Genomic DNA, 26,990 nt, shown 5'->3' on the forward strand with positions numbered 1-26,990 from the left:
GAAGTGTTTGGGGGAAAAAGTTATGGATTCCTTCATCCAATGTTAATTTCCAAGAGAAATAATTATAAAAACCATATTCTTAGAACTTTAAAAGACCCGGGCATTATCAGGTTTAATGTAACAATCTAAGTGGGGCTTAAATGCCCCAATGTAAGTTAAAAACCGTAGCTGTCCGGATTTCAGCAGGACAACCGCATAGACGGGGTCTTTTGAATGCTGTGTCACTGTCTCAGCTCCAGGGTCCCTTGTGACTTTCCCTTTTCTGGTAATTTTTAGCTTAGCCTACCAGAGGATGAGCTGGGAGGCCCTGAAGAAATCAATCAATGGTCTCATTAACAAGGTCAACATCTCCAACATAAGTATTATTATCCAGGAACTCCTTCAGGAAAACATAGTCCGGGGGAGGTAAGTGCTGGATATTTGCCTTGAGTTCCTCATAGTAAATTTTCAAAGAAACATCTCTGTGAACAGTAAGTCTGGTTTGTTAGGCTCCTTCCTTTCAAAGGTGTTTGTGAACGTTTATTCAAAATGCAGTTCTTTTACAATATAGTTATTAAAAATTTGCATCATGTTGTTCAAGGTTTATAGTCAGTGTTTTTTTTGAGATTTGATTTTACAGCATAGTTTTGCACAGACATTTAAATATAATTTAAATCTATAAAGCATAATAATAATTTTTTAATTTTTTATTGATATTTATTGAGCTCTACATTTTTCTCTGCTTCCCTCCCTGCCTTTTCCCTCCCCCCTTCAACCCTCCCCCAAGGTCCCCATGGTCCCAATTTACTCAGAAGTCTTTTTCTACTTCCCATGTAGATTAGATCAATGTAAGTCTCTCTTAGTGTCCGCATTGTTGTCTAAGTTCTCTGGGATTGTGGTTTGTAGCCTGGCTTTCTTTGCTTTATGTTTAAAAACACCTATGAGTGAGTACATGTGATAATTGTCTTTCTGTGTCTGGGTTACCTCACTCAAAAATAATGTTTTCTTGCTCAATCCATTTTCCTGCAAAATTCAAGCTGTCGTTATTTTTTTCCTGCTGTGTAGTGCACCGTTGTGTAAAAATGTACCACATTTTCCTTATCCATCCTTCGGTCGAGGGGCATTTGGGTTGTTTCCAGGTTTGTGACAGACAAAGCTGCTAAGGCATAATAATTATTAAAATATGCTGTTTCAAACCACTTTGTTTCAGTTGACATAAAATCTTGATGAATTTGTTACTAGCATTGTGATGCTTTGATCCATACATCCTGTGTAGTCACAGGTGTCAGGATTTCTTCCTTAGAGCTGAACAGTATCCATTGTGTGCATGTGAATTGTCTTTGTTACTCTGGCATGGAGCTCCATCTGGCTGTTGTGGAGAATGCTGTAGGGGTGTGGTGTGTGGCTTCGTGTTTTCCCTGCCCTCTGCATTATTGCGTGTGCCAATTCACAGTGCACACGTGTTCCCTGTTCTCTGCAGCCTTGGAAACACTTACTTTGTTGCTGTTCTGATGTTCATTGTACCGGGGATGAGATGGTAGATCCTATGGCTGTACTTACTCTGTCTCGTGATAGACGATGCTGCATGGTGTCACCTATGCGTAGTCTGGAGAAATGTCCGTTTAGATGTGTCGATTTTATGGCTTATTCCTGTTGGCTTCTCTGATTTCCTTGTGCATTTTGGATTTTAGCTCCTTATTAGACTTGGCTTGTAGCTCCTTCTCTTTCCATATTTGATTCTCGTGATTTCTTTCACTGTCCAGAAGTCTTTTAGGATTAATGAGGTCTCAAATGACAAGTTTTCTTGGGTTACTTGTGATTTTGGAGTTATGTTTTAAATTGTATCAATCCAGACAAATATGGAGCTTCCCCAAATAGTTGTACAGATTGCTTTTCTGTTTATTAATCAGTTTTAGGTTGCTTTGTGTTGCTTAAGGTTAAGGTACACTTTTATTTTTCCACATGTTGATGGCTGGTTTTTCTACCACTACTCTTGAACAGACTACCTTTATATTGTGTGTTTTGATGCTTTTGTGAAAAACAATTAGATTTAAATATGAATTTCCCTCTAGGTGCTCTGTTCTATTCTCTGTTGGCTTCCCTAGAGCTTGGTGCCCGTGCCCTGCTGTTCTGATGACTGTGGCTTGTGTAGCAATAGTCACTTATAAAGTGGGTGATGGTGCCTCCTGCTTTGTTCTTTCTGCTGAAGATTTCTTGGCTACCTAGAATCTTTTATAATCTGTGGTAATCTTAGGAGCTTCTTTTCCCCGTTAAAACGTCACTAGAATTTTGATGGATATTACACTGAATTAGGGTAGTAGGAAAAGCAACATAGCTTGTTCCTAAAGGAAGTGTCTGGCCTCTCACTATTGAGATTTTATTATGTCCTTTATTCCAATTCCCATTCTAATTAAAGCAAAGTAAGAATGGAGATGACCGGGAAAGGGGAGCGATAAATTTGGAGGAGAATGAAGGGAATCATCATTTTCTATTTGATTCAGGCAATTGTCGACTTTTTTAAAAAATAAAGATAGGGAAATAAATATCACATATCTGTCTCTTCTTTTTAAATCTGAGTGCTGTCTTGTCATTTCACATTGCCCTGATTAAATCATTGAAAACTGGAGTAAGCTAAGTAGAGCGTGTTGTTGGGGAGCAGAAGGTTGGCCGGTAGCCTGCCACCGTCCTTGAGCAGAGCTCTTTGCATCTTACCTGGAAAACAAGCAGGTGCGGGGACGTGGCCGCTGCTTATGTGCTGTGTATAGTCTGGGTTCACTTCTCTTCCTCCCCAGTGCTCCAGCAGTCCAGTGATTGTCATTCTGTTGCTCAGAATATGTAAATTACCTTGCTCTCCATCGCTCTTTCCCTTACACACACACACACACACACACACACACACACACACACGACAAACAGGCTGGTTCCAAACTCAGAGATCTGCTAGCCTCTGCCTCCGGAGTGCTGGGATTAAAGGTGTGTGCCACCATGTCTGGCATAAAAGCGTTTTGTTGTTGTTGTTGTTGGTTTGTTTTTGTTTTTATAGCCCAACCAATATTTCCCTGACCTCCTCTTCTCCAACCCCCTTCCCCTGCCTTTCCTCTTTTTCTCTTCAGAAAAGGGCGGGCCTCCCATGGATATCAGCCAGCTTTGGTATATCAAGGTGCAGTGAGACTAGGCACCCCCTTTTCTATTCAAAAGCACTTTTTTATCGGTTACCAAGTTGAATTTTTTTTTTTTTTTACAGCAAAAGCACCAAAGATTTAGTTGTAAATGAGCTTTTATTCATGACGGAATAGTTCTCCTTGATTGTACATGTTTTCCTGACTCTGCTTTTCTCATGTTTTGGGTAGAGGCCTGCTGTCTAGGTCTGTTCTGCAGGCACAGAGCGCATCTCCAATCTTCACTCATGTCTATGCAGCTTTGGTGGCGATAATCAACTCAAAATTTCCACAGATTGGAGAATTAATCCTCAAGAGACTAATTCTTAATTTCCGGAAAGGATATCGAAGGAATGATAAGGTATGTGTGGCTTTTAGCAGACTGTCACATGAGGTCAGGCCAGTAAAGCAACCTCAGTGAAAGCTGGCGTGCTGGTTTGTACACAGGAGTGCATTTACCATGTGCTTCATGAGAACTGCTCATTCTCCTACACATCCTCTGGCCACGAAGATGATGCCTGACTGTGTACTTAGCAGTTTTCATAGCTAATTCATGTGCATTACTGCTGGATAAAAATCATCCCGTGTGCTCCCTTACAGAGCATGGTAATCCACTGTAGATTTTATAGATACAGGAAAATTGATTGTAGTTGATGGTTTAACTGTCTTTACTTTCACTTTTCAGCAACTTTGCCTGACTGCTTCTAAATTTGTGGCACATCTTATTAACCAAAATGTGGTAAGTGATTGTCTTTAAAACCTGCTGGAATTCATTTTTTTATAGCAATGTGTCTTCATACAGTTTTATTCCCACTCTACAAGGCAATGTGTAGAGGTGTTCATATGTTAAAATATGAACTGGGTAGGTAGTTTGAGCTATGAAGAGGAAATATACTAGGGCTGTACCTCAGTGGTCATGTGCTTACCTGGCATGCATGAGGCCCTGGTTAACCTAAATGAGTAAATAAAAAGATACTTCTGTATGATTCATAATTTAGCATTGGTAATCTTTAAGATAGTTTATGATAAATGTTTATATATTCTACTAAATAGTAAATAGTAGACTTTAGTAGAATTGTGTAGTAGATTGAAATGGGAAGCTGATATAAAAAGTGTGGTCATGAAAAAGATAGCAAAGAAAGAATTGGGGCTGGAGAGCTCACTCCGTGGTTAACAGCACTGCGCTTGTTCTTCCAGAGGACCTGAGTTCTGTCCCCAGCACTTAAAACCATCTGTAGGTCCAATCTCAAGGGATCTGATTTCCTCTTCTTAATAAATAAGTAAATAAATCAAAATAAATCTCCTTGTAGACATAAATGAGATGCTTCTTTCTGTTCAGTTAGATGAGTTAAGATGTTAAAAAGATTATCTATAAATTATTGATATATACATGATAAAATTTATAGAAAATCTATCATGTGCATTATACTCATGATAGAATACTAATTTATGTTTAAGAGCTTGTCAGTAGCAGGTTAGTAATATAAAACTATTTTGTCTGTCCCGTGTGCCTGGATTCTGTTAAGGCACACGAGGTTCTGTGCCTAGAGATGCTCACCTTGCTGCTGGAGAGACCAACAGATGACAGCGTCGAGGTAGCTATCGGCTTTCTCAAGGAGTGTGGCCTCAAATTAACCCAGGTGTCACCAAGAGGCATCAATGGTAAATGCACATCCTTGGTTCGTATGGTCTTATGTATTTTTACTCTATAGTGTTAGTGGGTTTTTTTTATTATTATTTTTGCTTTAACTTCAGCTATCTTTGAACGCCTGCGAAACATCCTACATGAGTCTGAGATTGACAAAAGAGTTCAGTACATGATTGAAGTGATGTTTGCTGTACGGAAGGACGGATTCAAGGACCACCCCGTTATTCTGGACGGGCTTGATTTAGTGGAAGAGGATGATCAGTTTACCCACATGCTCCCCTTGGAGGATGACTACAATCCAGAAGATGTTCTTAGTAAGCCTAGGGTGTGCAAAACAGGAGGTGGGACACCAGCGTGTGCAGGAAATTAATGCTTGACTTGTTTATTTTTTTAAGATGTTTTCAAGATGGATCCTAATTTTATGGAGAATGAAGAGAAGTACAAAGCTATTAAAAAGGGTATGTAAAATTTGACAACGTAGCTTGGATCAATAGAGGCAACCACTGATTCTCCCCAGACTGACGCTCAGCTCCACTGAAGGCTGCTCCTTGCTTCTTCATGAATTAACTTTATTTGCAGTGCTTGCTCCTGGTGTAAATTCATTCGGAATTCTGAATGTCCCCCTTCTTCCACCTGTCTTAAGAAACTCTCCTAGATTACCAGTGGCCTTTATTGGGTATTTTTTCTACACCTCACTCAGGGCCACACAACTGAGTGCTGTTTGCTATTGGAAGTGTCGCAGCATATCTTCTCTTGATGGTAGATCGCTGTTCTCCTAATGACAGTTACCACAGTGTCTTGTGTCTGAGTGGTTGCTGGCTCCTTACTGTTTGTATGTCAGTAGCGCACTCTAAGTTGGAACTTGGGACAGACTTTCCGTTGTGTTTCGTCTTTCCCATTACAAGCTAGAGAGCCTGGAACAAATTGTTTGATAGAAGAGTCAAGTTACTAGAGAAGAAATCTTTGTATTGCCATGGATAGGTATTTAGACAGAGGTAGTTGTTTTTGTGTTTTCCCAGATGTGGGTATTTTCCTCTGATAATCTTTTCCAGGTCCTACTTGTGATGGTTTATGGTTTGTTTACTGTGGGCTGTGATATTATCTGAGAACGGCTTACTACTCTGGAAGCTGCCGCATAGTGAGTCGCTGAATTTTGCCATCTACTTTCTGTGCTTTAGTTGTATTCAGAAAGTCTTCTGTTCTATGTAGTATGCTAAAACTACGGTACCACAAACAGGTTTCTCTTCTTTGATGCAAATTTCACACTTTCCCCTGCCACAGTACCGGCTCCTTCCCTTTCTCCTGCCACGGTACTGGCTCCTTTTCCACTTAGGCTTTCATTTCTTAAGCCAGTTCCTTGTTCTTTGCTTGTGGACTTCCTTCTCTATAGTTTCCCCGAAAAGTGCCAATATTTTCCCTGAATATGTAATACGGTTTCTTTCAATTTTAAACTTGGGAATCCCACTAGGTCCAGGCATTTAGCATATGGATTATACTTTTTTATACAGCAGTTTTCAAGTTCTGTGGCTTTGAGACCCCTTAGCACTCTTTAAACTTAGACTCCACAGAGCTTCAGTTTATATGTGCTGTATCTGTTGGTGTTTGAATATTTATGTATTAGCTCATTTAAAAATAATAAAATGTAGGTGGTAACATAAGCAACATTGTATGACATTAAATTATTTTCTCAAATACTAGGAGTTAATGAGAAGATGAAGTATTTTATGTATCATGCCTACCCTAGTAGGAAGTGGGTGCTCTGTCCTGCATTCTGCCTCCTGTAGCTTACTCTGATTTCCTTTATAAAATGTAGTTAGATGAGGGAGGACTGCTGTGGTGCGCTTCGCAGATGAGTGTGTTTTTCCTCCTTGATAGTAGGACAGCATTTGACTGTTAGTAGTTTCTTAAAAGTTAATTTCCATTTGAAATCTTGAATGTTACCGATGAATTTTCACACTCAGTTAAATCTTAAACACCTTTGGTGTATGTATCACTTCCAATAGATCATTAAGCCTTGCCTCATTTTGCAACATGACGTCATCCGGAACATCTTGCTCTACTGTGTTGTATATGTGTATCTTCTAAATATTAGCACATGAACATCATTAAAATCGAGTTAATGCATTAGGACATTATCAAAACTCTGGTTTCTTAATGTTGCCACTTGTCTCCTCAGAAGTTTGCCCCATTATTGGGAAGCTATTGAAACTCAGAGGAATAAATACAAATTTACAACTATTAGATTTGGTCTTACAAACTTAAATTGTATCATGGTGGCAAGTACTGGTTTGTTGCTGTTTTTAAAATGCAGAGTGTTACTTTGTAGCACTTGAAAAAGCTTGCTAAACACCTAATAAAATCTGTTGATAGCTTTGACCTTGTTTTTCCAAATATTTAAATTTTTAAAAAAATGTAAAAAGTTGCTACTTTATGGTAGACCCAGGCAGTTAACCCAGTCTTGTCCTTGAGGTTACCATGGTGCTGTCCAGCTGTCTAATACAAGTGCTACAAGTGCAAGTATGGAGCTGTAATACTATTAGTGTTTTTATCTTCATCAAGGACAGTTATTATCAAAATAGCCTTCCCCTCCTGCCAGTGTGCAGAAAGCAGCCTTGACTCCTGGTGCACTGCTTAGACTGCAGCGATCTTACCCCCGTTGCTCTTGTCTATTGTTGTAGATATCAGTGCAGTGACCGGGCATATAAAACCTTAGGATCCTTAGGAAAGTAGTGTTGCCCTCATAGACCATCTGACAAGTCTCTCTCAAGTCCCCCAGGGAATCAAAGAACATTTGTTGAAACCTTTTATTCATCGAGTGAAATCCACTTGTCAGTACTTATGGAATTTTGGGCTAATTCTAAAGAAGAGAGAAAAGAGGATGCTCTAAACTATCAGACAGTTCATTTGACCTTCATCTTCAGTAAATTGTTCCTCTGGAACTGGCATAAAAAATGACCACAGCAGGAAGTGAGCACAGCTCTAGTAATTAGCACCTGAAAGTGACCCAGGTGCACTTGTGCATTAGGTCTTACAGCATTTGGGGAAACAGCAGGAGTGCCTGGCTTCCTACTTTTGAATGCTAAATAGTTTCTTCTTTTCAGAGTCTAGACACTGGATTGTTTCATCGAGTTGCATTTGCTATAAATGTTTTTAAGATTTGTTTGTCAGGTGAAGGCTAAATGACAGCTCTACAGTGTTTGGGCATCCTGTTTGTTCTATGTGTGGCTTTCTGGTCTCTCTCCCGACCCCACCCTCTTTCTCTCTCTGTCTCTGCTCGGATTTCCCGTCTAGTTATATTCTATCCTGTAATAGACCAGAACAGGTTCTTTATTAACCAGTGGGAGGAGTACATAGTCACAGTGCATGAAAGGACATCTCACATCAGGAGGATTTAGCTCTGACAGCATCTCTGGGTGAGGTACAGTTGCGATCCGTGCCATTTGCACTGTTGATGTGGTGGATGGTCCTATGCGACCTTTTATGCACATTCATTCAGATCTGAAGGTACGTTTATATTAAGTAATAGTCATGGTTTTACCAGTTTTGTTCAAGATCTTTCAGCTTCTATTTTAGTTTTATGCATGAAAACCCATTAAATTGATTGTAATACTCTATTTAACAATTATATATTTTAAATTTTTCAATCTATTTATTTAAAGTGAATACAGTAAGTTGTGGAACTATTTCCCCTCCCATATCCTACCATATTTATTCTTAACCCTGCATGCTTGTGTTCGGGGTATGGCCTTATTTTTCATCATAGGCTACACTCTTTCTTAAGATAGCATTTGGATTTGAAAGGCTAGCTTTGGTCTCCAGTGTTTTTCTGGCACTCCTGCCCACTCAGAAAACCATCATGTGCCTTTCCTTCCTTCTCTTCATCCCTTGTTTCCTGAGCGCATTTTATCTGACAAAGAGTGATGGCAGTCACCTTCCTAACATCAAATCGTTCTCATTGCTTTCTGGCTATAACTGTTGGCAGGTGAACAGTTAAAATTAGAATCAGCGAAATGAGACTGAACTTCTCAAGGTGAGGTACATGTATCTAGCTCATATTTTTTCCTGCTTAAACTTGGCTTTGTAGAAATTCTTGATGAAGGAGACAGTGATTCAAACACAGACCAAGAAGCTGGAAGTAGTGAAGACGAGGAGGAGGAAGAGGAGGATGAAGAAGGAGAGGAGGAGGAGGAAGGTAAAGTGTGGCTTTTCAAGTGTGCTGTAAAACACTCCCGGGTTAAGTGGATTCTGAAGTACCATTCTAAGACGGCTCTCTCAATTCACTGAGAAGGGATTGTGAAAAATGTCACTGGAGTTTAGCGGGTCAAGGCTTTTCCGTGCCTTATAGGACAGAAGACCGCCCCCTAAAACAGGATACCCACCCTAAAAGTTTTAAACAAGGAAACTCATTTTTACTAACAACATAATTTTAATTTGGTGTTTTAGACCTTGACTTCCAAAGGTGCATTCATGTTGAGGGTGTGTAATTTATATAGCCTTGGCAAGAGTGTGACAGATGTGAAGGACTTAGATATTTGCTGTTCATTTTGGCAAAATAGGGTAGGGAGGCCACCAACTATTTTAGTACAGAAACAGGCTTGCTGTTCTTCCTCTTCAGCTCTGGTGACATCACTGTGCAGAAAAACAAGCTCAGACCTTTCCTTTGGTTGAGTATCAGTAATACAGCAGCATATATAAGCTGGCGTTATTTACATTACACATCTGGAAATAGTAAAAGTATGTTTTTCTTTTTAGGGTAATGTAGGTCTTATAGTGAAATTGTTCTGTAACATTTTATAAAAAATATATTGGCTTTTTCCACTGCTGCCTTTAAGTCATCTAAGTAGCTATATATTACATTTTTCTTTTAGAATTTCTTTGTTTTATATGGAAATACTATTTAAATACAAATAATTGGGTGTAAGAAAGTTTTCTTACATCAGTGAAGAGATTTTGAAAAATATACATTTGGAGAGAGCCAACCACCCTGCCACAACCCAGTGTTCTCTTAAGATGAGTTCCAGATTGTAGAGTTCATCCGCCTAATCAACATTGTGTATAACTCTAGAAATAATATTCCATGAAGCATCAGTGTGGAGTAAAGCCTTCTATGGTATCTAAATGAGTTTGTAATACAAAGACAAAAGTAGATTTTTGGCATAGTTGTGGACTCTGATCCAACAAAATGGTATGACAGAAACTTACAGTAGCTCCATTAATTTTGCAGGTACTCATTTACAAAAGGAAAACAATATTGTTGCTACTGAATTTGATCATAGAACAAATATATTTTTATAATTGTTATGTTTAATTTATTTCAGGACAAAAAGTAACTATTCATGACAAAACAGAAATCAATCTAGTCTCATTTCGCCGTACAATATATCTTGCTATTCAGTCAAGGTAAGACTTTCTGGCTTAATTGATCATTTATTTCTGTTTTGGGTAAGAGATGGGTAGCCAGGGTTTTTACTTAGAGTCCTAACTGTGTTACCTAATAGGTTCTGCTTTCATTCAGTGTGCCATTTCTTGTAGTTAGATGTTAGTAATTAAACCTCAGAAATAACCAGCTCTGTGTCAAAGGCTACCACAGTATTTGCTAATGAGAATTTAATGTTTCTTTTTCTGATGTGGTTTTTAATTCTGACTCTTAGTTGAGAGCTTACTTGCTGTGCAGATGTAGGAGGATAGAAATGGAATTGGGAATTGCACTTTGGAAAGCTTTGAAGACCTTGTATAGTAGTGTTAAGAAGTATTAAGATACCATGAAATTGAAACTATTTCCTTTGAAACCTGTACACTTGATTTGAGCGAACATATCCAAAAATGTTAAGTGCTTAGTCCGTCTGTTATTTTGATGTGAATCAGCTTATTGATTTACTGGGAATGTGTTTATATTCACACAGGAGGAGGGATGTTTTCTCAGTTGGGTTGTTGCTAGGGTCTGTGTTTCCATTGACTATGGTGAGCCATGAGTAGGAGTCATCTTGTTTTCATTGTCTGAAAACTTCAAATAGAGGAATATCCAACACTGATAAAAAACTTTTTCTTTGTTTATCTTGACCTATGTTTTTACCATTCAAATGAAAAAGCTGCTAGTTTTTCCATGCAACTTAGAAGATTAGAATTTTGTAGAGTTTGAGGCCCTGATGTCCTCTTCAGAGCTGCAGCATTGTTCAGGACAGAAGAGATGACTTCAGTGTTGCTCTCAGTGCTGTGACTGGAGGAGTTGCAGGGCAGCTGAGTAATTGTGTAGAAAGAACCCTAAGCTCCCTTCACTTTGCTACTATCTAAATCAGAAAAGGTACCAAAAACAAAAGCATCGAGACACAAGGAAGCCACTCCTTTCTTCTTCTTTTTTCTTTGTTTGTTTGTTCTTTTGTTTTTCAAGACAGGGGTTCACTGTGTAACCCTGACTGTCCTGGAACTCATTTTGTAGCCGAGGCTGGCTTTGAACTCACAGAGATCTGCCCTCCTCAACCTCCTGCTGTTGGGATTATGCCCAGCGTAGGCAGCCACTCACTCTTAGACAGTGGCTTCTCCTTATTGTGCCTGCAGACCTTGCATAATAGCATTAAAAGAATAACAGCCCATACGTGGCAAGTTTTTTTTCCCAATTATATATGAAAATGGTTAGTAGACCTATAAAAACCCATACAGATGTCAGAAGAAAATCATAAGTGCCCAATATACACATTGGAGGACTTAGGAACGAGACTCTTTGGTGATAAATGTTAGTCATTAAATATCTAGGCAAAGAAATGCTGTCATTGGTCATCAAAAGCAGAAGTAGCTTTTTGTTTTGTTTTGAAGCAGTGGTACTAGATTTGAATTTTATTCGATTCACAAAACATTATTGTAGGTAACTCTTTACAGAAAGCCTCTGGGACCACGAGTCAAGGGCTTTTCCTCCGTGGCAGCTGGCCCTTTTTCATTACTGCAATTACACAAAATTGTCCACTGCAAAACAGTGAAGGGAACAAATTGTAATCACTACATGGTCAAATGTCTGCTTTATGCCTCCCTTGAGAACTGAGTTGATCGTGACTTATTAAGAAGTAGGAAATGCTCAGATCCATGTCAGTTTGGAGAAGGTTAGTAGACCAGGCAGTAGACTGCTTGTGTGGTCTTCCTTGAAAACAGGCTAGGCAGCTCAAGAAATGACACATACTAATCAACATCAGATTGGATTGAAGATCTGTCTGTCTGTCTCTGTTTTTGAGTGTGTATCCAGTGTTTTCTTTCTGTTGTCTGAAGTCTTTATACCGTTCAGGTTAGAAGCGATGAAGTGACTGCCTGAGGTGGTGTAGAGGTACTTATTTACAGACCTGAGATTGAACATAGGACTCTTCGTAGGTAATCTTGTGCAAACAAGTCCATTTGACTCCTGAACTGTGTAGGGATTGGCGCTCTTATTTTTCTTAGGACTAGTTTGCGAGTCTTCCCATTTTCCTGCTGCTCCGAGATTCCTGTGGCTCTAGGATTACTCTTTCATTAGACAAAACCTCACAGTAAGCAGTTGGCTTTGCTGTTGAGGCAGAAGCTCCCTCCTTGTTCCTGCTTTTTGATGATGGTCAACGTTGTGGGAGCAGATGGAGATGGGCTGCCGTGTCCCTGACGATAGTGCAGTCATCTTTAAATACTACTTAAAACTGGCATCAAGTCAAGAGGACAGTAATTTAGTAATGCAGTTATATAACCCTACTTCAATTATTATTCTTTTAAAACTGGAATTATTTTTGCTCAGCCACCCTTAGGCTCAATACCTAAAATATTGAGCAATGTTAGCTCATGTGATATTTATAATTAGTGCCCCTTCAGAATCACCATATGCTTTAAAAGAATGCAAATATATAAATGCATAAGCTCATACAACTTTTTCTGATAAATAAAAGTAGTAAAATTTTTTTATTACTTATTTGACTTTCTTTTAATTATCAAGTCCTCCCCACTCCTGCCATGTATTTCTTTTTTTTAAACAGTTCATATGTTTAATAATACTCATTGTTATTGCTATGAAATGTACTGAAATGTGTCCATTCTAGGCACCGTGTAGTATTGCCTGTTATCTGCTACCTGGAAGATTGCTTTTTTTATTTTAGCTTTCTTCTTTTTTTCTTGCCTTGCACTATGCTGGATGGTTGCCCAGGTGTGCTTATGAAACCTAATAAGTAATAGAAGCTAGAAATAACAGATGAATTGCAAACACTTTCAGAATCACTGCATTGCATTGGTGGCTATTGGGGAGGCGGCGGGGGGGGGGGGGCTTAGACCATCTGAAAGGGTTTGGATATAGCAGCATTATTCCTGAGTCAAGTTCTTGTTGAATTTGCTAATTATCTTGTGTTAAGGATATTATAAAATCATCTATATAAACACTGTAAAAATGTGCATTTGCTCCTTATAAGTTGCTTGCACCATTTACTAATGTTATAGCTATTTTTCATAAATGGGGAAGCCCTGTGTTTGGATATGAAATGAGATACTTGTAGTGTATCAGATGGGCTGGCTTTTGCAGCAGGTCTCACCTCATCCTAGCTCAGCACTAGTGACTGGGGACAGGCAGTGCTGTAGAGGTGTCTTAAGGTTTGTGGTGTAATAGAGGATCATTTTCTCTTCTGTACTGAGGTTTGTAATACTGGAAGCATAAGAAATTGGGCCTGTTTTAATTAGAATGTCTTTCCTGGTTTCTCTAAATACATAATACACATTTCAAGAAGCTTTTTAAGTGCAGTACTTATTGTAGCTTTCCCATTGAGCTAGAAGCAAAAGTATTTTGTGTTTAATTCTTCACTGCAGCGATGTTATCCAGGAGTCTGACTCACAGACACCTCTGAGTCTTGATTGTCTACTCTGTAAAACAAGAGAATCACATCAAATGTTGCTAAATCTGAGATGCTAAAGTTGTGTGCACTCAAGAACCAGATGTACTGATTAAGGTGTGGATGTAGGACTAGCAACTGAAAATACATTTCTTAAAAGAGTTAGTTAGTTATAGGTACTATGTGGAGACACCTGCACTCCCAGGAACTGGAAGTTGAAGGCAGAGAGTCAGGAGTTTAGGTCTTCCTCAGCTACATACAACCTTTTCTGAAGCAAACAGAACAAAAGCCAAATACTTGGTAACATTTTAAACGTTAGTATATTCTTTATTGTTAAGCATTCTACCTGTTACTTTACCTAAAATTTTGAGTAAAATTACTAATACTTTTTTTGGACTGAATTTACTAAACAAATACTCAAGAAATGACTGACATTCAGTAGATCTTGAGCAAGAGTAGTTAGTCTTTGCCTCCCAGGACCAGGTTCCCCATCTTTAGAGTTCGCTGTCCTTTACTACTGGGACATCAGTGTGGAGCAGTTCATGACTTCCTCACAGGGCTTTTATCCTCTGCCGGTGTTCCCGTTTCTTTCAGAATCTCATTCTAGCCTAGGGCCCCCAAACTCAAAGTCCTTCTTGCCTCAGCCTTATGAGTACTGGGTTTATAGAAATTAGCCACCATGCCAGTTGTCTTCCAGAATTTAAGGAAAAGTTGATGCTAGCACTTGAGAATTTACAGCTCCTGTGCTTCCTTGAGAAACATCCTTCCTGTATGTGTCACTGCAGGCTGATTGATTTGAGAGAACGATAAAGATCAAGACATAGTCATTCTCTTGATTTCTTGTATATCTTTTTAAAGTTTACACATATACTTGTAAAATTCATATACATATATATATTCATATGTACTATAAAATTTATCCTTTCTTATCTGCAGTTTGTTGTTTTGGAGTATTTGCAAAGTTGTCCAAACATTGCCAAAATATTTTTGACATTGAAGAATGAATTGTTTCCATTAGCCATCATTTTGGTCCCATAAGCTTCTCTCTATATATGGATTTGCCTGTTCATTATATTGTGTGTGGCCTTTGTGTCTGACTTGTCTGCAGCATGGTTTAAGGTTCCTTGTGTTGTTGTGTGTGTGTACTTTGGTGTTTGTAGTTAAGAGCTGCTCTCTGTGTGCTGGGGTATTATGCATATTTACAATTAAGATAGTAATGGTAGTATTTGGACAGGTACAGAGCACTGTAATTTACTGCTTCAGACTTTTAACATATTGTGACCATCTTGTCTCCCTAGTTTAGATTTTGAAGAATGTGCGCACAAGTTGCTGAAGATGGAGTTTGCGGAGAGCCAAACAGTATGTCCATGCCTTTCTCTTTAAATTAGGGAACATGTATTGCTAACTAAAATGTTTAAGATGAATAGGTTTTGTGAATTGAAATAATAATACTCAAGTAGATGTAAGTTTTGTAATTTTATTCTAAACCAAGGCTGAAGGCTCTGGGTCTTTGGCGTGTGCTCTAGTAAAGCGCAACGTCTGCGTGAATGCATCCTGGCGTGGTTGTCTCTAGTCACAGTGGTTACCTGTGAACAGATTACTGTGCAGTGAAGAATCCTTCTGGTAGGAGCTACAGCAGTCACAACATGTACGTTTACACTGCTCAGGTTGTATATGGAAGGATTTGTATTACTCTCATTCATTAATTCATTCATGTGGAAAGATTGATTGTAGACTTTTGTTAGACAGGCGGAGCCTCAGGGATTTAGTTACCCACTAAGTTCCTAAGGTCTTCTGTTAGCCTCATGGGTTCATCGTCTCCTAACTGTTGCCTGTCATATCGGAGCCCCAGTGCTAAGGATAATAAACACCAAGCTGTGTAAATAATTTTGTAATTTTTTCTTGGTTGTCATCATACAGTCCTTTTAGGTCTTTGGAGCCCGAGCCCAGGCTTTGGTGGAGCCCTTCCTCACACCTTGATGGACGAGTGATAGACCTCATAGGTGGAGTAGTGAACATGCGGTCCAGTAGGCTGTTCAGTGTCCGGTCTCTTGGTGCTGAGCTGTGTCAGGATTAGAGGATCATTTGTAGGGATTGGTCCTGTGCCCCGACCCACTTCCTGTTTTCATAAGTAAAGCTGTATTGCAGTAAAATCAGGCTCTCGCTCACTCACTGATCTTCTCCCCTATTTTCATACCATAGTAGCAGAATAAATACCTTTGCCCAGCACCACACTAGCCCTAACCTGGAAAACATGTAGTATTTGGGCATTTGCAGGAAAAAAATCCTTGATTCTTTATTGAATCTATTGTAAATATGTATGTACATACTGAAAATTTTATAAAATTTGCAAAAACAAATTATTTTCAAATTAGAAAGTTGTTTTCTTTTTCCTAACGGTTGCTGTTTATAGTCTTGACCACAGTGGATATGTCATCCTTAGAAGGAAATAAGTTAATATAATTTATTATATTATTATAAAATAATATAATATAATTTATTAACCTTTAAAAGTAGAATTAATGCTGAATTTGCTGTGTGACCATGTTACATTTGAGGAATATAATTAAGTCATTACAACTTTATTGATGCTAATCCAAAGGGTAGCTGTTCTAGAACTGTCCTCAACATATTTTGATTAATATTTGAAAATAACTTAATAAATCTATTTTCATGTACTAAAGACTCCTAAAATTGCTCAAATATTTAATTGACATGTTAAGATATTTAACTATCACAAGCCATAGATAATAGTACTTATAATTGCACCTGGTCTGGGGGAAAAAGTGATATGTTTTGCAGGTGGTTCTGAATCTGCAGCACCATTGGTGTATTACTGCGTGTTGCTTAAAATAGGATTAACATATCATAAACATGCTGCAAAATTTTTTGAGAGTGAATTTTGCACATCAAGTTATCCTAACAGCATAATTTAGGAAGGATTCATTTTAAGTTTTCAGTACCAAGCTAAATTTTGACAAAGTGTTCTTTTGCAGAACTTAACACGTTTATAAACATTTTATTTATTTGGGTTAGCTTATGACTTGTTTTTCTTTTTCTTTGTGTCTAAAGTGCCCCCATGTTTTAAAGGGATGCTCTGGTGAGGTGCTTCATGGTAGACCATCTGTTTCTAGAGCAGCACTGTGCAGTAGAGCTGTTCAGGGAGGAGATGAGCTTGCTGCCCTGGTCAGGGGAGCGGCAGCCAGGCACGTACAGCTTTTGATGAGCACAATATGAGTGTCCTGGCTAAGGAGCTCAGATTATAATTTTAAATGGTTTATAGGGACAGGGCTATCATGATGGATTCCACAGGTTCCTTCTAGTCTGTCGTCCTGCACTTGCAGATTGCTTACATAGACACAAACGCTTAATTACCTCATTTAAAAATGTTAACAGTTTTTTCTTAGATCACACCTCAGTTAGTGAAAATGGCAAAGATTCATGATAGTTCATTTACATTTTAAAAGTAAAAATTAACTGAAATTTAGTTTAAACTTAAAAATTAACACATTTAATTTGTATAGACTTTTCTACTAGAGGAATTGACTACGTTCAGGTCACTATTTGTAAAACTGGTAGACATTCTGATGAGTGAGTTATAAAATGTGCACGACGGCGGCCTTCTCATCCTGTCTCTGCTTGCAGTTTTCCTGAGTCACTGTCTGATCCACTGGGGTTCTTTTAGGAATTGTTAAATCATATATGCCGAAAAAATAGATGCCAATCATTGTGAGAGAGGTTTTCTGTTAACCTAGCAGCATAATCAGGAGTTTATTTATTCCAAAACTTCTCATGGAGATGCTTTTCAAAGCAGTTAAATAGCTAATTGGGTATAGCTAATTGGGTAGTACGTTTCAGCAGTTACTGGATTGGCCCATCCATCTTTAGAGATCCCCCTGTGGGTAGGTCTGTATGTAGAGCGTCCATCCCCTGTGGGAAGATCTGTAGATAGAGCGTCCATCCCCCTGTGGGTAGGTCTACAGAGAACATTTATTTCAGGACTTAGGAAATTCGAGCCATGAATCTGTTTCTATTCATTTATTTATTTATTCATTTTTATATATTTTCTTCCTTTACCAACTGGAAGGTCACTGATGTTGAAACTGAAGTGTCCATTCATGCTTCTGTAAACACTCATATTGTGCTTTTTCCATACTATCTAAGCATATCCTTTAACAGTTGAGTTTATATCTAAATTGTCAGGGATTTGTGTTGGTGAATGTAAATTTAAAAGAATTTTCCACAGATGTCTTTAAAGACAGAATATCCAGTTATGCCTTGACCCTCTTCACTAGATTGTTTAGAAATGATTCATACTCATGAATTTAGAATTTCATATTTAATGAAATTATCATAAATGTTATCAGTCAGACTAAAAGGCTTTCAAAAATGGTAAGCTTGACATTGAGTTTTTTAAAATAATTTTCAAAATTTTTAGAAGCCTAGTTTGAAAACACAGTCACTGATCGTAAATTGCCGTATAGCAAAGCTCCACTGTGTTCTGTGCCATTAACACCGTTTTTCTTTCTGACAGAAAGAACTCTGCAACATGATACTTGATTGCTGTGCCCAGCAAAGGACCTATGAAAAATTTTTCGGCTTGTTAGCTGGGGTGAGTTATAGCCTTGCTTTTCATGTCAAGATTTAATAGAAGGATTAGAAGCTCCAAAAGAATTCCCAACAATAATATAGCAAGTTAATGATTGTGCTTCGTGGCCTGGTCTACCCTCAACCAACAACATATGTTCTTTTCTGAGAGCACAATGTTCCTCCTTCAGTACATTAAATTACTATCATGTCTCTACAGCTTCTTGAAATTACAGAGACTTTGTAACAGTTACCAGTCCAAAACAACTAATTTCTTCAGAAACTCAAAGCAGTTACTAAAGTCAGGAACCTCCTAAGTCAACACAGGGTAATCATGATTTTAAAAATTTTTGAAGGTTTTTATCAATTTTAATGATATTTGTATGTGTACATGTCAGGGTGTATGCACATGAGCACAGGTTCCTGCAGAGGCCCAAGGTGGATCTCTGGAACTGTCGGAGCTGCCTGGCGTGACTGCTGGGAATGTAACTCGGGTTCTCTGCAGACCACACTAAATACTCTTAACCATTGATCTGGCATCTTCCAGTCCTTAAAATATTTGTAAACTATTCATAAAGCACAGTTATGTAATACAAAATGTATGTCTGTAGGATCAACTAAATGTATAATTTTATTTTAGCATATAAATCCAGATAGAAACTATAGCTGTAACTTTGTGAACATCATTTCACACAGAAAGGTTGAGTGATAGATGATTTTCGAAGGTGTTTACAGTTGTTTAGTAAATTTAGGAACAATAAGTTCTATTGTATTGGCATTCGGTTTCTGCTGCTGTTGACTTTCAGTTTTCTTATCTCTAGCGGTTTTGCATGCTAAAAAAAGAATACATGGAATCATTTGAAAGTATATTCAAAGAACAGTACGATACCATCCATCGCTTGGAAACAAACAAATTGAGAAACGTTGCTAAGATGTTTGCTCACCTTCTATACACTGATTCACTTCCATGGAGTGTAAGTAATTGGATCAGTATTTGCTCTTCATTCCTAATCCCCTGTTGTTCTGAAATATGCGTTTAATTATGGCATGGCCATGCTTATCCTATCAGTAAATACGAATTAGAATGAAACATGTAGTGCAGTTTTATGTTGTCTTTGAAACATGTTCACGTAGCATGGAATCAAAAAACTAAGTCAAATAATGGATGTGGGTAAGAAATACTATTGTGGATCATACATGCCCCCCCAACCATGCTCCTTTGTGGTAACGCCAACTAGCAATATTTTCAGGGAAAATATTATGTATTTTCATGTTTCACATCTTTATACGTGTTTGTGCATACTCGCATAACCAAGGAGAGACATGTGACCCCTCTCCTGGTGGCACTGGTGCCTCAGAATTACTGTCTGTATTTCCTAAGAGAGCAGTTTCTCCAAGGTTGCTCTTACTAAGACTAAGGATTGTTCTAGGAGGTGGTAAGGGGCCATTTTAGCTTAAGCTATAGGGAGGAGATCCTGTGATCGTGTTTAGAGCAAAGAAAGGCGTCCTCAGTGGGGAAATGTGCACCAGATTTAAACCCATATTTATTATATAATTGCTCACTGCTCATCCACATGATGTTTGCTACCAGCTGCACGTCCAGTCACATGGTAGCGGGCAGTCGAATGTTTTATGTGGTCCCTGCTTTCAAGAATGTTACCATGGAAGAGAAAAGTGTCTGACAGTCACATGCCATAAAAAGTGTCATACTCCAAGTGAAGCAAAGTTGCTAGAAGAATTTTAGTACAGAGAAGTCACACCCAAGAAGAGGAGGACGACATTGTAAAATACCACAGACTGGTGGTAGAATGAGCTCCGCCCATTGGGAGTGTTGAATATGTTTGTAGTACGGAAGTCCTAAGTATATCCAACTACACTCAGTGGGCACAGCAACCCAGCAGCTAATCACAACCCTTTGCTTCATTTCCACATTCTAAAAAAGGAGTTTTAAACAGTTGTCTAAAATAGGCTCCAGAGTATAACCCATAAAAAGCTAGATTTTTTTTTCTGTTTATCTCTAAAATCTGTGTCCACAGTTAGTTTATAAAAATTGTCATCTTAGTTTTCAGGATATATCACCCATCTTTTACCTTGTGTATATATGCCGAATAGAGCTAGCATCCTGCTCTGGCTGGCATTTATCTAGCCCCTGTGTACAGCCCGTTCTGCCAGGGGGTGGGGGAGAGTTTGCGAGCAGTCTTTACTTTGGTGTTATGTGCTCAAGACAGGATTTCTTCTCTGCTATGAAAGACACCTTCTTCAAGCAAAAGAACACAACCGTTTCTGCACCATCTTAACACTGGGAAGTTAATACAGAGACGCGGTCTTCCGCGTCACCAAGAAATAGCACGTGTCAGCATGGGAGGTCCAGAGATGCTGCTGAGGGTGGGAATTCCCAGTCATTTTGAGAGGACTTAAACTGCTCGGCTACTTGTCCTTGTCTTTTAAAACAAAAGTAGGTTTTTTTTTTTTTTTTTTTTTTAATTCTCTCTTTTAATTTTCAGGTTCTTGAATGTATAAAGCTCAGTGAAGAAACCACTACATCGTCTAGTAGAATTTTCGTCAAAATCTTTTTTCAGGAACTGTGTGAATACATGGGTCTTCCTAAACTCAACGCGAGGTTAAAGGATGAGTAAGTTGACTGTTAGCAGTTCGCTCTTCCTGTCTCTGGGCGAGCCCCATGTTAGCAGAGAGTCTTGTCCTCTCCGCAGGGAAAAGCCCTCTAGGACTTCGGGTCACATTAGTGTGCTGTGTGTTAAAAGGCATGGGACAGCACGCACCTTTCGGGGTCTGGTTCTGGGGCTGCCGCATAACCCCTGCTTCACCTATTTGAACTGGCTTCTCTTCCATTCCGCCAGTGCCATGAGTTATTCCAGCTTTTCATTGCTCTGCCTCTCTTACACATTGACCAAAGACCTGCACGGGGTCTGCAGGCTTCACTCTGGTCTCATATGCTGTGTGCTTTATCAGGCTCATCTACCCAGTGTCACAGAACTGGTAGGGCTGCTGTTACGTGCACCCATACCCCTGTGACTGCAGAAGCTATGACCCTCTTGTTGATCTAAATGCTTAGTCAGTCTTCCTATAACTTACCCTTTTCAGTAAAACACTCATTGCCTATTTCCTACTCTTTCCCAGTGCTTACTGAGATGTGCATACGTACACTAAGGCCTTTACTATTTTCTGTGCATGTGTACAAAATACACTTGTGAATATATCTTGTACACAGTATGTGTGTATGCCGTCTGTATACTCTGTGTGTATCCTAGTGTCTATATGAAAAATTTCTAAATCCATTTTGTAGTTAGAGAAATCAAGTCTAAGGGCCAGTGAGATGTCTCAGTAGGTGAAGACACCAAATCTGAAATGAGTTGGATCCCAGACACCCACATCTCCTATATGCTGTCCTACGCGTGCGCGCTCACAGACACAAACTATAAAGAAATATTTTTTATAAAGAAGTGAACTTCAGTGAATTATTTCTTATTACTGATTATATTTAGATAGCCTAACCTATAAATGCATAAACCACTTCTTATACTTAACTTACTAATTGAATCTGGTAAGTGGGTATAGGAGTTTTCACTTTTCTCTTTCTGTGTTTTTTCTTTTCTCTCTCTTTTTTTTTTTCCCCAGAACTCTGCAGCCATTCTTTGAAGGACTGTTACCTCGAGACAACCCACGGAATACCCGCTTCGCCATCAACTTCTTCACCTCCATAGGTCTTGGAGGTTTAACGTAAGGATCATTTGCAGAATTTTAGCTTTAGCTGACAAAGTCGTCTTACAAGCTAATGTAACACATTATATTTCTGTTAGGGATGAACTGCGAGAGCACCTGAAAAATACACCCAAGGTCATCATGGCCCAGAAACCAGAAGCCGAGCAGAAGAAACCCGCCCTGACCTCGTCGTCTTCAGAGTCCTCCTCGGAGTCCTCTGACTCAGATCCCGACAGCAGCGAGAGCAGCTCAGACTCCTCCAGTGAAGGGGGCGGCTCCTCATCCTCCAGCAGTCAGAGCTCCGTCTCAGGTATCAGGCTCATCTAGACTTTAGCCTGCTGTTCCTAACAAGAGCAGGGCTCGTGGTGTCCATACTAAGGGCCAGTTTCAGTTGCTGCTTACTTATTGTGGTCATCATCTTCTTTTTTTTTTTTTTTTGATTTTTCGAGACAGGGTTTCTCCGTAGCTTTTGGTTCCTGTCCTGGAACTAGCTCTTGTAGACCAGGCTGGCCTCGAACTCACAGAGATCCGCCTGCCTCTGCCTCCCGAGTGCTGGGATTAAAGGTGTGTGCCACCACTGCCCGGCCAGTGGTCATCATCTTTATTAATAGAGATGATCATCTATTATTGACACTGTGTTATTTCTGTCTTAGAAGCCTCCTCATGGACACAGCTGGGGTTTAGTGATGCCTGAAGTACTCACGTTTGCATTCTAGTTTGTAGGTGCCATCCTGATGCTTCATTGTCAGGGCACTTAGGGCTGTGTTTGTGCAGTCGAGCGTTTGTGACTATTTAACATCATCTTGTTCGTTGTGTAGCTCACCTGGGGCTTTCAAGAAGAACGAGCACTTCAGACCTCCTTTGTTGGAACTCTTTCCTGTGCATCCTGTGCCTGCCAGCCTCCCCCATCTTCAGGATTTGTAATTCCATCCTTTAGTCTTGTTGCAGCAAGCTCTCACAACATAGCTAACCTAGTCTTCTCACTACATAGCCCAGGCTGGCCTGGAGCTGCAACCCCCCTCCCCTCGCCTCCCAAGTGCTGGGGTTTCAGCCGTACATCATGTCCAGCCTTTGCCTGGTTTGTTTGCTGTTGGATGTTTTGTTTTATTTGCTTTTTGGAGTCTTACATGCAGTCTAGTCTGTTAATTCATGGTTTGGCAGGGGCTAGCCTTGAACCTGGTTCTCTCTGCCACTACTTCCCAAGTGCTCGGTGTAGAGGCCTGTGCGATAGTGCCTGTTTTAATTTTATAGTTATTAACTATGAACTCTTTTATCTAATATTTCTTTCATAATTGTGTTAATAAAATTCACCCATGTTATTGCGTTTATAGTTTATCCATCCACAGTGGTTGCTATACATACTCATCCATGTCTCTGATGTCCTAGGTACTTCTATTAATAACCATATATATATGCGGATAGTCCCTCTGTGGTCATATTGTACTCTTGGTTTCCCAACGTTACATTGATGCAAAAGCTGTATAGTCAACAGAGATAGGCTTAGAAGTTTGGATTCTCTCTCTTCCTGAGCTCCTGTGTGTAACTCTTCTGTGATTCCACCTATAGATTAATGTAAGCGTTCTGAACGTGCCAAACGGTGGCTTTTGTGATATGTCACATAACCTCATCCTGCGTGTACATTCCTTTTTCAGTCCCATAGCTACAGATGGCTCCACTGATGGAGGATGCATTTGGTTTTAGTAAATACCGCCAGCTTTCTAAGTGATTATTCCAAGCTACACTCCTGACAGCTGCGTATTGGCCATGTTTTTCATTTTAGCCATCCTGGTTAATTTGCACAAATAAATGTACTTCAGTATGTCAGTATGAACTTAGATTAACATAAAAACTAACTATACTTTTTTTCACACAGCTAAAGATACAAGAAAGAAGAGACAAGGGAAGACCAGAAGTGAAGAAGTAGAGAAAGCAGCCAGGGGCCAGCAGATGCGTGACCGGAGGCGAGAAGAAGGAAGGGAGGAGCAAAGGCACCAGGAAGGGAGGTCTGAGAGACACAGAGCGCATGACTCCCGAAATGCCGACTGGAGGGATCCTTTGGCAAAGCCCATGGCGGACAGAAGGCTTCCTTCCCAAGAAAATAGTTACAGTAGAGTTCGGAATGGCCGAGACCAAGACGTGCACAGAGAGTTGCAAGACAAGCATGGTGAGCCAAAGAAGAAGCGACGAGAGAGGAGAGATTCTTTTTCTGAAAATGAGAAGCAAAGACCCCGAAGTCAGGACAGTGAAAGTGTCAGGAGGAAAGACCGCTCCAAGTCAAGGGACAGGAGCAGAAGACATTCGGGCCATAAGAGTGATGACGACAGGTATCAGAACGGTGCTGAGAGACGATGGGAGAAGTCTAGCAGACACTCTGAACATTCTAGAGACTCCAAGAGAAACCAGGACCGGAGGAGAGAAAAGTCTCCGAGACAAAGATGATCCTGATGACAGGTGCACACGCCTTACTTCCCTTCCGACGTCTTTTTACACTGATGGATTTTATAGAGAACTCTGTATAAAGGACCTCTTTGTATCTGTATATTTTGAAGATGTTTTCTTTTTGACATGTTTTATAATTGATGTATCTCAAAGTCCTCTGTAAAATCATAAAGGGTCTCAACAGAAGAACTTACGTTTTGTGAATAAAAGGAACAAATGCTCATTGAGTCACTGATTTGTAAAACAGTTTTCTATGTGTCTAATAACTTTAATAATTATTAGTGGCTTTTATATATAACCAAAGACCAAAAAAAATTTCCATTTATTACAGTAGGGTATCTGACAGAGTTCAGCGCTGTAGGTTTCTCTGCAGTGTTGGGAAGTGTGCCCTCCTCTTGAGAGATGCTCTTGGGAGTGAACCACAGGGCAGCCTAATCCATCTCTTGAGCCAGTTGATAAGATCCTTGTGGCTAGTGCTTACCACCTTTACATTCTGTCCAGGTGAGCTGATGTATATGTTTAATTTTAATTGGATTAGTGAGTCATTTAAAAAGCATAGCCATGGGGTACATGAGCTGCCTGTGAAGCAGTTCCATTTTTTTTTATTTGAATTGGAAGGATTTTCTTTATTGTAACTTCAGGATGTAGAAGCATAATTACTGTGGAGAGAGAACGTTCCCTTAGGTGGGCAGGTAGGTCTGTCTGGCACCTGGTGCTCAATGGGCTTCTTGCACTTGTTCACCTTATAGTACATCGGGCCCATTCCAGCCAAAGTGTGGGTATTAAGAATGGTGGGACCACTGTGGTAATGTTTAGCTTCTGGGCATACGCTGACTCAGAACGCCTAGTTTATTATCTAGAAACCTGAGCGTGAGCAACGATACAGCCCTTGAAAATGCATTTCTCCTTCAGAAAAGTGCTACCGACCCCGCAGTATTCCATACAAGGGATGATGGATATCAGTAGCTACACATCATGAGAGCACCTGTCTCACAAAACCGTAGCTGAGCAAACTGAATTTGAGGAGCAGAGGTGCCCCTCTGAAAGGAATAGATGTTGTCTACTTCCTTTACCTGGACATTGCTCTTGAGTAGACAGAAACACTAGAAAACTGTGGGGGGGGTGAATTTTATTTTACTTCATTTTAACTTTAATTCATGACTTTTAAATGTAATAATGAGAAGTATTCTTTTCTTTGAGTACTTTTAAAAGGCGTGCTCACACTAGCAGGCATCCAGCACAGGTGTTGCAGCTGGGCGTGCTCACACTAGCAGACATCCAGCACAGGTGTTGCAGCTGGGCGTGCTCACGCTAGCAGACATCCAGCACAGGTGTTGCAGCTGGGCGTGCTCACACTAGCAGGTATCCTGTACCCAGAAGAAATATAGATACTTTGCACACATTACATTTAGTTTCTCGGCTGCCTCGCCTGGCCCTTCTGCTCCCTCTGTGTTGTTATAGCTATGGCTGAAATTTCTTCCTGAAGCCTGCTCCGACCGCTGCCCACCCCGCTCTCCTGGCTTCAGCTACTCTCCCCCAAATGCTCCTCTCAGAGCCCCTCATCTGCTCACTTGTTGGCACCGTGTCTCTTCATTCCCTTGGTTCTGCAGCCTGGTCCTTGGAACAAATGAAGAAATGGTGGGCTAGTTTAGCTCTTCAAAGCAACCCTTTATGGATGGGTTTTGTCTCCCAGAAGTACAGACTAAAGCCCAAGAGGCCAGTGGACTCGGAGCTTGTAGTTGTGAAAGTGTTGGAACCAGGTTTTATCCTAGGCCGGCTTCCTTCCTAAGCAGACTGAAGGTGGCAGAACCTTTGCGGGACTGTTGACCAACAGCTCCCTCACCTCCCTGGGTGAGCCTAGGCAAACTTCCTTTCTCTCCCTGTTCTGTAGGATCTCACCGCACTTACTTCACAAAGTTCTAGCCAGGAAATAATGGGCACCAAGAACGCACTCGACCCTCCCGTCATACAGGAAGGACTTGAAAGGAAAATGGAGCGGAGCGCTTTGACTGGCTTTTTATGACCGCTGTCTTTCATCTGGCCTAAAATAGCGCTGAGCCTTCCCTTTTTCTTTTCAAATGTTAAAGTAGCCATAGAGAGAGGGTGGCTCGGGAGTTTGGGTGTGATGTGGGTGTGACAGCAACTTCCTTTTCTCATATTTTAAATCCATTAAGGTTTGGGGACGTTTACATCATTTAAGCTCAAACAACTTGATTCTTCTGCCATTTCACAATGATGCCAGAAAAAAAACTTTATATAATTACCAGTAAATTTTTTATAGTATTTTCTTCTAGCTTTGAGATTATAATACCTTACTCCTTTCTTCCCTTTCCTTCTAAACCTCCCAGTGCCCCTCTTTGCTCTCTTTCAAAACCATAACCTCTTTTTTCATGTTATTGTACACGTCTGTACACTTATTTCTAAATACAACCTGCTCAGTCTGAATAATGTTAACTTGTACGTGTTTTCAGGGCTGACCATTTGGCACTGGATAACCAGTTGGCGTGCCCTTCTCTGAAAGACTTCCTCCCAGTCTCAGTGTTCCTGTTTGCTTGTCGTGCCTTGTGCAGGACTGAAGTCTCGTGGGTCTTTCCCATACACGTGGGTGCATCCACTGGCTGCTGAGACTTCACGGGTGTA

The 26,990-nt window shown here is 39.9% G+C and overlaps 1 protein-coding gene across 1 annotated transcript in view; it reads left to right on the forward strand.

Moving 5' to 3' along the window:
- Nucleotides 1-24,573, forward strand: part of Cwc22 (CWC22 spliceosome associated protein homolog) — a 39,183-nt gene extending 14,610 nt beyond the window's left edge. Inside the window, exons 6-20 of the mRNA XM_050120601.1 lie at nt 277-405; nt 3,330-3,498; nt 3,823-3,876; nt 4,664-4,799; nt 4,893-5,099; nt 5,181-5,243; nt 8,870-8,977; nt 10,104-10,185; nt 14,903-14,963; nt 18,139-18,216; nt 19,013-19,165; nt 20,696-20,823; nt 21,828-21,929; nt 22,010-22,221; nt 23,785-24,573. Of these exons, the coding sequence (XP_049976558.1) occupies nt 277-405; nt 3,330-3,498; nt 3,823-3,876; nt 4,664-4,799; nt 4,893-5,099; nt 5,181-5,243; nt 8,870-8,977; nt 10,104-10,185; nt 14,903-14,963; nt 18,139-18,216; nt 19,013-19,165; nt 20,696-20,823; nt 21,828-21,929; nt 22,010-22,221; nt 23,785-24,350 (2,248 nt within the window). The 3' untranslated portion in view covers nt 24,351-24,573. The remainder of the gene's footprint in view (nt 1-276; nt 406-3,329; nt 3,499-3,822; nt 3,877-4,663; nt 4,800-4,892; nt 5,100-5,180; nt 5,244-8,869; nt 8,978-10,103; nt 10,186-14,902; nt 14,964-18,138; nt 18,217-19,012; nt 19,166-20,695; nt 20,824-21,827; nt 21,930-22,009; nt 22,222-23,784) is intronic.
- Nucleotides 24,574-26,990: the final 2,417 nt, after the last annotated feature.

Source organism: Alexandromys fortis, unplaced genomic scaffold (genome assembly GCF_014885135.2).
Source record: "Alexandromys fortis isolate MF-2015 unplaced genomic scaffold, M_Fortis_MF-2015_v1.1 scaffold_8_1_9099942, whole genome shotgun sequence".
NCBI classification, from domain to species: Eukaryota; Metazoa; Chordata; class Mammalia; order Rodentia; family Cricetidae; genus Alexandromys; species Alexandromys fortis.